This window comes from Martes martes (assembly GCF_963455335.1).
Source record: "Martes martes genome assembly, chromosome: 5".
Lineage (NCBI taxonomy): Eukaryota > Metazoa > Chordata > Mammalia > Carnivora > Mustelidae > Martes > Martes martes.
This window is the reverse complement of record NC_137892.1, coordinates 156,889,133-156,902,547: the sequence shown is the minus strand read 5'-3', so window position 1 is coordinate 156,902,547 and position 13,415 is coordinate 156,889,133. Positions and strand designations below refer to the sequence as shown.

Here is a 13,415-nt window from a genome sequence, read left to right as displayed (position 1 = left end):
ACCCGCAAGTACTGTGTGAGAACATTGCTTTCCTTTAAACTGATAAAAGGGATCCCGAAAAGGAGACTTTTGTAAAATAAACAAACAAAAAAATCCTTTTGCAGTGAAATCTCCCCTTCCATCTTCCAATTCTGTTTCCTGCTACAAGGGCCGGGCTCTCAGTTACTCTAGCCTCCTAGCTCTGGGCTCACCAGACCCCCTCCCAGCCTGGTCTCCCAGCTCCTGGGCCTCCCCCGCCCTTCCAACCAGACGGCCCCAGTCTCTCTGCCCTCCCCCATGTTTCCATCTTCTGGTGTCCTGATGACGGGGGTGGGGGGCAGAGGGCCAGGGGGCGGGCTGGGGGCTGAGGCAGGAAGTCTGTCTCACTGAGGCAGCTGACCATGGGCCCTTCCCCACAGGAGGAATGATTCCAAAGGCGCTAGAGTCAACACATCTCACCTCACAGCTTTATGAGGAAGGCACTTTTGTTATTTCTGTTTTACATACAAGGATGCTAAGGGCAGAACCCATGAGCATCACTCCCAGAATGGCAACTTGCCGCAAATCCCTTTCCCTGTGTGGGCTGTGCTTTACCCAGGAGGAGGGTGGGTGGTTTCCTTCTAAAAAGGAGCCCCACACCCAGGGCCCCTCTGCAGCTGTTGGGGTGTGTTGGCCCAAGTGAAGTTTTGGATCATATTATCTGGCTTGAAAACAACTCTCACAACATGGCACTCAAGCATGCCCCAAAGCCAAGAAAATAGCTCGGCTCACCCATCTCTATACCTGCAGCGGTGGACACCCACCATCTGAAGCCGTAACGACAGAGATGACCCGCTCAGCCCTTCCACACCCGGCCATATTGCTCTTTCTGAAGAAAATGTCTTTGTGATGAAGACCATGAGCCAACCTAAAAACTTCTGTTTTACCCTTAACATAGCCTGTCTTAAGTTCTATCTTTAGCGTACAACTATTGTAGAGGGTAAAGAGTGTAAGTGTGCACTAAAGCACGTGTAGTTGGTTGAAGAAGGCCCCTCCCCACCCCGCCCCAGAATCCAGCTCAGAAGGTGACTTTCCCTGAGAACGGGGTTTTGGTGGATATAATGAAGATGAGGCCACGCTGCACTGGTGTGGACCCTAAACACAATGACTGGTGTCATTACAGGACACGGAGAGGAGGGTGGGAGAGAGAGAAGACTGTGTGTGAGGACTGGGACAGAGACTGGAGGGATGCTGCCCCAATCCATGGGACAGCCAGGTCTGCAAGTTGCTAGACTGTCCCCTGGAGCCTGGAGGCCCATGCCAACACCTTGGTTTTGGACTTTTGGCCTCGAGAACCACGAGAGAATGAATTTTTTGTTGGTGTGAGCCACTCAGTTTGTGATAAATTTGTGAAGGCAGCCACAGAAAATTCATATACTATATTTATAGTTTCTAAGGAACAAATCCACATTTGGGATGCAAGCAAATTTTCCATTCTGATTGGGTGGGTGAATGGTAATACTCAGATATAGCTTCTCACCGGAGCCTCCATACCCCCAACCCATCCAGGCCTGAGAGCTTCAAATGGGCCCTGCCCCTCCATCATCAGCCCCCCTTTCCTTTCCAACTCTTTTCTCTGTCTCAAAACTTCCTACCACATTTATGTAAATATCACCTCTTGCTCAAGGTTTGTGCCAAACACTCAGTTTCTCCAACATGCTTCTCTAATTGTGTCTGTCTTATTTACCCAGGGCATTGCAGTCATTTCTAGATATGCCTTTCTCTCTCATGTAACTTTGAAAGCTCTTTCAAAAATGAAGCTGTTTTCATGCTGTCCCTACACCTACAGAGCTCATCCTAGAATGGATGAGTGACGATGGAATGGATCCTAGAATGGATGACTGGAAAGTCACCTAGAGCACAGGCGCCTTCAGATGGACGTGGAGGGAGGAGTCCAAGGAATGAGAGCTACAAGTTTCTCCCCTTGGGCCAGCTCCAGCTATGTCTTGATAAAACTTTGCTGAGGACACACATGTGTGTCTTCCTTACTTCCAGGGGATGTGGAGCAGTGCGTCATAGTAGTTATACTGGCTAACAAAATTGGGACCCAGAGATTTCTGAAGTATCGAATAATGGAATCACCCAACAAGAAGTAAAAGTAGAGCCCTCACTTAAGTTAAAAAGAAAATTAAAAATTCAAGGTAAGGATCATTAATTCATAGCTTTGCAGAATTCACATGTGAAAAGACTGCGTTTTATTTCATTGTAAAGTTAATACTGATATCAATATTCATGGAAGTTATAAACATAGGGTTTGAATACGGACAGGCCTGGATTCAATTTCTAGCTCTCTGAGCCTTAGTTTCCTCATATGTAAAATGGGCACTATAAAGATTCATATCATAGGGATTTAGGGATAATTAAATTAAATAATGAGTATTTAAAAGTTTAATGTTGTTTTACAGTCAATTAATCTTCAATAAAGCAGGAAAGAATATACAATGGGAAAAAGACAGTCTCTTCAACAAATGGTGTTGGGAAAATCAGACAGCAACATGCAGAGGAACGAAACTGGACCACTCTTACACCACACATAAAAATAAATTCAAAATAGATTAAAGACCTAAATGTGAGACCTAAAACCATAAAAATCCTAGATGAGGACACAGGCAGCAACTTCTCTGACATCGGCCATAGCAACTTCTTTCTAGTTATGTCTCCTGATACAAGAGAAACAAAACCAAAAGTAAACTATCAGGACTTCAGCAAAATAGAAAGCTTTTGCCCAGTGAAGGAAATGATCGACAAAACCCAAAGGCAACCTGAAGAGCCGGAGAAGATATGTGCAAGTGACAGATCTGATAAAGGGCTAGTATACAAAATACATAAGGAACTTATAAAACTCAACATCTAAAAAACAAATAATCCAATTATAAAATGGCAGAAGACATGAACAGACATTTCTTCAAAGAAGACATCCAGATGGCCAACAGACACATGGAAACATGCTAAACAGCACTGAGCATCAGGAAAATGCAAATCAAACATGCAATGAGCTGTCACCTCCCACCGGTCCGAAAGGCTAAAATCAGCTACACAAGAAACGACAGGTGTTGGCGAGGATGTGGAGAAAGCGGAGCCCTCTTACACTGTTGGTGGGAATGCAAGCTGGTGCAGCCACTGTGGAAAACAGTATGGAGGTTCCTCAAAAAGTTAAAAATTGAGCTACCCCATGATCCGGCAATTGCACTGCTGGGTATTTATCCAAAGGATACAAAATACTAATTCAAAGGGATGCATGCACCCTGATGTTTACAGCAGCATTATCTCCAATAGCCAAATTATGGAAGCAGCCCAAGTGTCCATCAATTATGACCGTTCATCAAAAGGATGTGGTGTATGTATATACAGTGGAATATTACTCGGCCATAAAAAGTGAAACCTTGCCATTTGCAAGGACGTGGATACAGCTAGAGAGTATACTACAAAGCAAATTAAGTGAGTTAGAGAAAGAAAAATACCATGGAACTCAAGAAACAAAAGAAATGAGCAAAAGAGGAAAAAGAGAGAGGCAAACCAAGAAACCGATTCTTATACAGAACAAACAGATGATTACCAAAAGGGAGGTGGATGGGGGGATGCGGGAAATAGGTGATGGGGACAAAGGAGGGTGCTTGTGATGAGCACCGGGTGATGTTTGGAAGTGCTGAATCACTATACTGCACACCTGAAACTAATAGTGCACTGTATGTTAACTAACTGGAATTTAAACAAAAACTTAAATAAAATCAAATAAATATTAAAAAAATGTTTAATGTTGTGTATAAAATATATTACTTATTTTTAAAATCATGGTTATCATCATCACTGCCACCAACATCATACTCATCTCACTCCCAAGAAAACGTACTAGGAGCCTAGGTTGCCCCAAGAGAACCCTCGCTCCCTTCCTGCACTTCGGGGGATGCAGGAGCTGACCAGCAAGGCCATTGCACGACTCCCAGATGAGGGTCCCAGAAATGACTGCTCAGGGAGGGGACGCAGTGAGCACAGGGACAGCAGGCCTGGGTCCTGCAGGGAGGCTGGGACTGGCCTCGAGGGGTGTCCTGGAGAAAAGGGGTAGGCGTATTCTCATGTGATTTCAAAGGTCAGGAAGAAGATCAGGGTGTGAGCTTAGAAGAGGTGCTGATTTTAGATCAATATAAATTAATTTACGAGGCTCGAGTTACTCAAAGAATTAATAAGATGCTTTCAAGACATGGTGAGTGGCCTGTGGCGAGAGGCATTCAGACCAACGGTTAAGCTTGCTTTTCGTCTCACTGAGCAAATGGCTTCCAAGTGCTCTTTCCCCTCTGATGGTCTTTAAATGGTGAACGCTGCATTTCCCTCCAGTTAGATGAATGATGACAGAGCAGTCGAAGTGAAAACCGAGCTCCCCAGAGATCTCACAATTCAGGAGAACCGGACAATGAAAAAAACGACGTAACTGCTTCACTATAAACACTTTGGCCATGTTGCTTCAGTTACATAATAATGTTTTAAACTTTAAGAAAGTTTTAAAAATATTTTTCAAACCTTCACCTTTTATTAAAACATTGAAGGGGCGGGGGCTGGGAGGTTGGGGGAGCCAGGTGGTGGGCATTGGGGAGGGCACAGATTGCATGGAGCACTGGGTGTGGTGAAAAAACAATGAATACTGTTACGCTGAAAAGAAATAAAAAAAATTAAAAAAAAAAACATTGTGGTGGTATATTCCGTTTCCTGATGTATGTTGTATGTTTGGTTTCGTAGTGGGCAATGGAGAGACGGTATTTGGAAAACATTCTTAATCTAGGCTTACCCACTGATGAGATATTTATAAGCAGGCATACCTAATAACATTTACTAATAAAACACCCAATAGTAAAAGAACTTCAGTAATATCTTAAAATAACCGATAAAATATAGTCGAAATGCAATTAGGCAATTCCTTAGAAAATTCATATTTTTATATTATTGTTCAAATATTGTGACTTGAAACAAAACAATTCTATGGACTATAAATCTGATGGCATCAATGGAAAGGCGGTTACAAATCTGGGCCCCAGTTTGGCACTGATGATGTGTATTTCTGCTATGCTGAATAATGGAGAGAAGATGAAATTTAACTTTAAACCATATGTATAATAAGTTGGATCCTTTCAGCATGTCTGCAGAATTGCTGGGGACGGTGTACATCAGGAACTACAGCTATCTTGGAAAGCGATGAATCGAACAGGATTAAGAGACGCTATTCCTGTTACAATCCACAACCTACGTCAAGTTCTGTCAGTAAATGTCTAAGTCCTAACTTTCCTTTCATAGACAAAAACATTTATAGTACTTTCATTTTTTTATTTTTATTTTTTTCAAAGATTTTATTTATTTATTTACTTACGTAGATAGAGCGTGTGTGCCAGGATGAGGAGGGGCACAGGGAGAAGCGGAGAGAGAGAGAATCCCAAATAGATTCTGCGCAGAGCATAGAACCCAGCACAGGGCTCGATCCTAGGACCCTGAGATCATGACCTGAGCCAAAATCAATGTTAAGGTTTATATGTGACCTAGATGTCTAAAAACAATAGCTTAGAAAATTCAGGATTTGGTGTAGCATTGAAAATATATTACCTGTGTCAGCAATGCTTAAGAAATTCACATTTCATGGAAAATAACATGTAATTAAAAAAATAAAAACTTTTTGGGGCGCCTGGGTGGCTCAGTGGGTTAAGCCTCTGCCTTCGGCTCAGGTCATGATCTCAGGGTCCTGGGATGGAGCCCCACATTGGGCTCTCTGCTCGGCAGGGGGCCTGCTTCCCTTCCTCTCTCTCTGCCTGCCTCTCTACTTGTGTTCTCTGTCAAATAAATAAATAAAATCTTTAAAATAAAATAGAATAAAATAAAAACTTCTTGGCAAATGTGCGAAGTTTATATACATACACACACACACACACACACACACACACACATATGGAAATTTCCTCAGTGGTTGCTGACTTTAAAAAGGAAATTAGATTTTATCATCTCTGCATAAAAAGGTATCTGTGCATTCTTTCTTGGAGCACACCATGGGGGCAGCCTAAAAGCAAAAAGACCTAAGTTTTGCCACTGTATATGACTGAGCCAAGCAAGCCAGAAAAATCCAAGCCTTTGGAATCAATTTTTTCATCTTGTGGCCTAGATGAATTAAGAGCTAATGAAGTCTCTGGTTTCAAGTCTAATGACCGAAATGGGGTTATCTTTCTTTAATTTAATTTTATTTATTTATTTGACAGAGAGATACACAGTGAGAGAGGGAACACAAGCGGGGTGGGGGGCGGGAGTGGGAGAGGGAGAAGCAGGCCTTCCACAGAGCAGGGAGCCCAATGTGGGGCTCGATCCCAGGACCCTGGGATCATGACCTGAGCCGAAGGCAAATGCTTAATGACTGAGTCACCCAGCCGCCCCCGAAATGGGGTTATCTTGGTCTCAAAATCTTATGTTAAAAGACACTACTTTCTAGAAAACTTCTCATCGAGTAATACTAAAATTCTTCCATAGAGAAAACACATGGGTCTGCAGTAAGATGCATAAGGCGGGTATTAGCAAAAAAAGTCAAAGAAATGAAAAATAATACAAAGACCCCAGGCCCAATAAGCAGTTAGCAGTGAGGAGACCGATTGAGGCAATTTGTATCATTTCCTTTATCATTCCAAACTCCTACACACACCCATACCATCATTCACTCACCTTCTGAAAAAAAAAAATAAATAAATAAAAGATGGGAGTCTATTCCTTCATTTTCTTTTTTGTTTTTTTTACAAAAAAAATAAAAATATTCATGCCAATGCATGCTTCTGTGTCTTAAGAATACGGGTTCTAGCCCACATACCCACCTGCCAGCAACGTGATCTCTAATGTCATTTACCACCAGGATTCTCCATTTATTTGAAGCACTAAACACCTATCAGTTTCCTTCCTCAAAGGAGAATTACATCAAAGATGTAAGTAAAGGTACTTTGAGAATTACAATGTGCTAGAAACATATGTCGGGAACAGTAGAGGCTCAGACGGTCTGGTATTTAATGATAAATAAAACAACAAATTCTCTTTAAAATCTGAAGCTTGAAAGAAGTGTAAAGACCGCAAAAGTGTAAATCCCAAGTCATAGTGCAAAAATAAACAATTTTGAACCCCAGAGGTTAAACCTATTAGTTCTGGTCACCTGATAACAATCAAAATTCATTATCCAAAGGAAGACGCAAAAATCTTGGCATAAAAGCAGCATTAGATTTTGCACTTGAATTTTAGATTTGAAATGTCTCTCTATTAAACCTGAACAGGTTGGTATATTCCTTTATTTTAAGACAACTCTTAGGGCATTATTGTATTTTAAATCCCATCCATTTTGTGTGATGCTGGATGATTAGTTCCTTTTGTATTAATTAAGTCACAACAATACAGTTTTGGTTCTACAGATATGGTTCTCTTTTGTTGGCATTTCTTGGCTTAAGATGGTGGTATGATTTTTTTTTTTTTTCAGATTTAGCACATATTTAAGGCTAATGACTAGCATTCCTGAAAACAAGAGTAAATTTGTAATTCATATAGTGCAATGACTTGCATATACATTTTACACCTACAAAGAATTAGTAGCCAATATTCTCTTATTTATGGTAACGTTTTTTACTGGTTATCCTGTTTTGTTTGATAGCAGTCATGCAGGAAATATAAGTGATATAATACGTAACTTAAAAAGGTAAGAGAGCTATGACAATTCACTAAAAGAAGAAAAAAGCTTATAAAAATGATAATATGAAATGGGAAGGATACACCATTTAATAAAATAAAACGCATTTAATATACAGTATAAAATATAGAGGCTGAGCTGTGGCTTGAGAAACAAATAAATATGGCCTCTTATTAAGCCAAATTCCCCTAATATGAAAATGTAAAACCTTTCCATCGGAGATAAAACGTTTATTCTCACTTAAACAGATAATGTTAAATACAACGATGCCAATTTCATTATGTATTTTTCTATTTAGCGATTCCTGTGTTTACTATTCCTTTATTTCTATAGGTTTCCAGGAGCGTGTTGAGAAAAATTACTTAAAAATAGAGAGTGCTGAGGTGTTATCTAAAGAACGTTCTATCCACACGAGCCAAAAGTACTTCAGGATTTGGGGCAGATTTCAGGACCTTTGAAACTGAAAAACCTGGATAAGCAGATACTACACAATGTAAATGTAGGTATACTTCTTATTTCAAGGAGTTAAGAGTTAAGAGTGAGTATTTGTTACAATTTATTTATTTTTATAATAATGGAGGTTTCACCGAATACAGTATGTAACATGGACCCCCCAAGCCAGTTTGAATAATGCTGAAGTAGCTATCTCAAAAAAAAAACCCTAACAAACCCATAAAACGGTCCCATTCGGCCTTTTATGTTTATAGGAGGGATTTCTTTTCACAAAATAATCTATGAAACCCAATACAATATACACGCACTTGTGTGCTCTATCAGAGAAAATTCCTTGAGACGAATTTTAAGTATCCTACCAGAGCCAAGTGACATGCCTGGCTACAAAGAAATACCAAAAATCTGACATATCTATAATATTCACAGATGCAGATATATATTTATGGGACTCTATCAGCATAAATCAAACGGCTATGAATAAAACATCATTTAACCAATTCCAACTTCACAAGCAGAGCGCCGTTAAATTTCTCACCCCTGCGGGAGAAAAGAAAGCCAAGAGAAACACAGATCGGTGAGAAGAATTTCTTTGACACATTAGGCCCAAGTTTTTATCAACACCCAAACTCCTTCAACCTCGCGTTTACTTTCAGACATAGAAAAATAAAGGTAATCGGATTTTCTAAATTTTCCATTTTCGGTATAACCTGGAAGATGGACCACTCGACACTCCGATACCGGGAAACACGCATGCACGGGGACAAAGCACGGTCCCGCTGAGACAAGCAAGCACCCAGACTGTGCCATGTGAAGTCCAGTGACGTAACCCTCCAATCCTCGATTTTCACTCTAGACAAGAGAACCGCACCCGGTCTTTTCAAACAGCTCCTATCTCCGGCACCTGCTGATGCTCCGATCAAAGGGCCACAGAAGATACTAGAGGTCCAAGATCCATGCCCCTACTCCAGACCCAACCAAAGAACCCAACGCGGAGTCAACCCTTTAACGCTCAGCCAGTGACACGAAGGTCACAACGGGACGTCAATGAAATAACGCCGGAACAGTACCGGAAAAGCGCTTTAGGCATCAAGGTCGGGAAAAGAAAAGGTTTGGTACCCACCTGGGATCTTTCTGAATGCTATCGATGGACGGGGATCTGGCCAAGGTGCCTTCGGGCGGGAGGGCAGGGCCGGATTTGCTGTACGGAGACTCGACGGAGGGACAATACTGCAGCTGTCGGTAGGGGTCGGCGTAATTGGAGGCTGGGCCGGCGGCGTAGCTGGCCCTCTGGAAGGTGGCCGCGGCGGCGTTCTGGGGACCATGCTGGCTGCCTGTGCGCTGCAAGGGGATGGAGTCGACACCGGGGGAAGATGGGGCTACGACAGGAAAGTAGGGACAAAGTAAAAAATTGAGGACCTGCTCACAGAAATGGTTAACCAGGTCTAGGCAGGGGGAAAATTACACACATAAGATAAAAAGGGGGGGAGGGGTTTGGAAGAATAAAAAAAATAAATCTGTCATATTTGAACCAAGACATTCAGCGTGACCCAGTACCACGGTCATCAGCACACGGTCTCAGAAAGAAGCCTCTCGGCGACGGGGAAAAGGCAACCCTGTGTGTTCACTGTTGACCGACACCCCAGAGAAGCTTTGTTCATCTCACATGTGAGCTCCAGGGAAGACGCAAACCCAGAGGATCCCTGGGGAATCCTTTACGAGGGGTCACGGAGAGATGGTTCTTTGTTGTTCAAGTGGAGAAAATGCAGGAAGTGTGATTGTTCAGGTGATGTTACATTAATTTTATTAAGAGCGTAAAACAGACTCAGTAACGTGGTTAATTTTCCCGAATCAAAGGGGAAAAAAAAAACACACGCATGGGGGTGGAGGGGGAGAGAGGGAGAGGCAAGTCTCCCATTTCCACAATTAGTCCCGGGGCGTTAAACATGGGACTGTTCTCGCTCCTGGAGAGCAACTCCCCCGAGATGTTCACAGCCCTCTCCTTCGACTAAAGCTGTCAGGGTAACAAATTCCGTGAAGGGCCAGCATGTGGGAGAAGGCAAAGACCCGCCCAACAGCAACGCAGACAAACGAAGGAGCCCGCGTGCCTTTTCCAGAAGTATCTGCATCTTTTCAAAATGTCTGCATTGTTTTGAGAAGATTTTGTGCATCAGTTGCTAAAGTCAGTTTGACCAGTTTCCAAACTGAATTTCAATTCTGTTTGCTGCGTGGATTCTTTCCAGTTCGTTTCACGGCATTCTTTGTATCTGATTCTCAAAAATATTTGACATCTAAGGTGTAATGAACATATACAATGGAAAGAGTGTTTTTCTTGTTAACGACATGTGACCAGTTTTGGATTGTTGCAATAATGGCGAGCGAGGCCCAATCCTAGACAGTACGATGGCTTCCTGGCACCGCAAACCAGAAGACAGCCAAAATGCAGCCAGTGTTTGCGTGCAGCTGTTTACACCATGGGGGCTCTGTTATGGAAGAAGGTTTCAATTATAAGTCAGACCCCTCAACTCTGACTTCCTGAACGCTTAGGATGACAGTAAAGCTTATTTTGTCCTCTGTCACTTTAGGGGATGTATGCCAAATCAAACACATCCAAAACTATGTCACATTGAGCAAACAATTTTTTAAAAGAAATTAAGGAAACTGTATCAAATGACAAAAAGGTTGTAAGGTGAACTGGAGGAAAACATTCTCAGGCTGAGAATTGAGTTTTAATGAAGAGGTCAAGGCTTCTCATTTCTAATGAACTGGAATAGTTAACCTTACAATAACCCAGATTAGGAGATGAGCCACCGTCACAAGGTGAAGTGTAGAAGGATACTCAGGAAAAACTTTCTAAACAAAAAAATGTACATATATTCCAAGGAGCAGTCTTCGAAATGATGACGACTGTCCTGATGGATTCAGTTTCAAAATGATCAGATGAGACTATGAACATTAAGTTTGGAAAGAGAAAATGTGTCTTACTTCATTTGCGATTTCTGGAAGAGTTATATTTTCTCCAAAATAGTACAAACATGTGTAATTAAAATTCATGTCTTAAAAATTTATGAACAACGTACTTTATATTACGGTGACAGGGGCTGAGAATTTAGGCCAGGCATAACCTTGCTTTTGGAAGAACAAATGCACAGAGGCAAATAAAATTTCATTTTCTAGAAGAGTTGTGACAAGCTAGGCAGCAAATCCAGGGCAAAAGGGGAAAACTAAATACACCTGATATTTTCCAGATAAATGCATTTTTTTTTCCTTCAGGAAAGTACTACCTACATTTAAGCTTGCCAAAAATGGTTCCTAATATCAGAAAAGAAACCCTTTTCTATATGAAAGTGTTGATCATTAATTCAGTAAGTACGATTAACAGGAAAAGAGGACAACATAGCAGAGATCAGGAAATAATATTGAAATCTTAGGGGAAAAAATACTTGTTAAAAAAATAATATAGATAAGGTGAACCAATTGACTAGCCATGCCCAAAAACTCTCAAGGGACCTTAAACCGAAAGAGAATATTATGAGAGTTGTAAAAAAAAGACACTCCCAGCAGCGAAGGACTCTACGAACACTGGATTCAAATGGGAAAACAGGCTGTGAGATGCAGTTTATCAAGCAAAACCAGGAAGGCGACAACCCAGTAGAGGAGGAGAAAGACAAGGTGGAGGTGAGTTTATGAGTAGTGGTAGGCTCGTCTGTGTGCTTCCCTTTGGCCCGTTTGGGGTCAGGTCATAGAATGCACTCAGAGCTTGGCTTCTGTAGTTAGCATATTGGGTTCCCATCCAGGCCTTCTGGGCAATTCTTGGGATGGGATGAGTGAGTTACTGAGTTTTGTAAGCTCCAGCTTCCTGACTGCGGCACGAAGAGAACAAAATGGCCTCGTGGGACCATTATTTGCTTTAAAGACACACGAGAGGCATTAAGCATCTCATAGGCAGAAACTGTTGAACAAAGGAGCTCTGGCTGTTTCTACTATAAACAATGTTGAAATCAGCTAACATTAAAAAAAGCGATTGTTCACACTGTACTGCGGTGAAGACCCTTGCCACTGGGTATCAGAGTACAGAACTCCTGCTAGGGCTTTTTTCCCTCCAACGACCCTATATGAGAGTGAACATGTCATTCACATTTCACAGATGGGAAACTGAGGCACAGAAAGGTTATGTAACTTGCCGCAGTTTGCCTGGTATATAATCAGAGAAGGGATTCAAGCCCTTGTACCCTGCTTCCAGAGTTTATATTTTAACCACCACTGTAAACTGGACCGAGGCTTAAACCTTTCAACCGGCATGTTCATGAACTACTTACGCTGTGAGAAGATGTATAAGAGGCTTAAAATTAAGGGGAGTGTCTTCTAAAGGCACACAGGAGAGGTGGGTTTATAACAGGAATTAACATGAATATTCTATTGAAGAATTGTTAAAAATGAGTGTTAATTTTCACCATTTCTTCCTTAAGTTGAATTTACTGGGATAGGCAGAAAAATATTGAGAAAAATTCTTTACACCAAAAAATCTAACGTTGTTCATTTCTAGAGAAATCGAAGAATAGGGGTACCTATTGTTATTCTAATTTTAAAGTGGTTTGAATCTTAGTTTCATCGCTGGTATCACTATATTAACAAAAAAGAGGGTGGACTATGACATCTAAGGCGGGTGAACAAGTTCCAAAAAGATCTTATTAGAAAATCACAATCGCATTTGTGGTCCTTGATAAATGGCCTTTCCACAGGATCATTCCTGAATCCACACGTTAAACTTTTAAGTCACTCTAAGCAGGATACCTGATGAGAATTTAAAAACATAAAATTAGAATTCAAATTGGTCCTGCCGAATTTAAAAAAAAAAAAAAGGAACGAGACTGAACGAAAATAACATAAAATGGCAGTACAAATGGGGAGAAAACCACCCCATATTCAAGTGCAGGTCATGGGATCATCTTGAAAATGTGTGAGAATCTACGAGATCTCAGACCAGCCATGTGTCATGTAACAAGACAATGCCTTATATTTTTTTAAGGGTGACACAGGAAAATGACTTAACATTATAGAGTAAATTCTCCCTTTGTGCCCTGAGTGTGGCTCAGCAAACCACAGTTGTCCATTGGTGTGGCTAAGCAGATACTGGCCACGTTATTAAAGACTTCCCTGGACACGATGCTTCCTGGATTTCTGTCTGGTTACACATCTTCTCTTATTTGAGCTTCACAGCTCAGCTGACCAGCTCACCCGTGTTCCAGGATGGCTCAATTCC

General features: G+C 41.5%; 1 protein-coding gene across 2 annotated transcripts in view; it reads right to left on the bottom strand.

Annotated features, from left to right (window-relative positions):
* The window catches only part of CTNND2 (catenin delta 2), a gene marked incomplete at its 5' end in the record, with an annotated part of 906,977 nt that overhangs the window by 343,688 nt on the left and 549,874 nt on the right, over positions 1–13,415 (bottom strand). For both annotated transcript variants that reach the window (XM_080804204.1, XM_080804205.1), the window contains one exon: positions 9,276–9,531. In XM_080804204.1, coding sequence (XP_080660330.1) covers positions 9,276–9,531 — 256 coding nt within the window. The remainder of the gene's footprint in view (positions 1–9,275; positions 9,532–13,415) is intronic.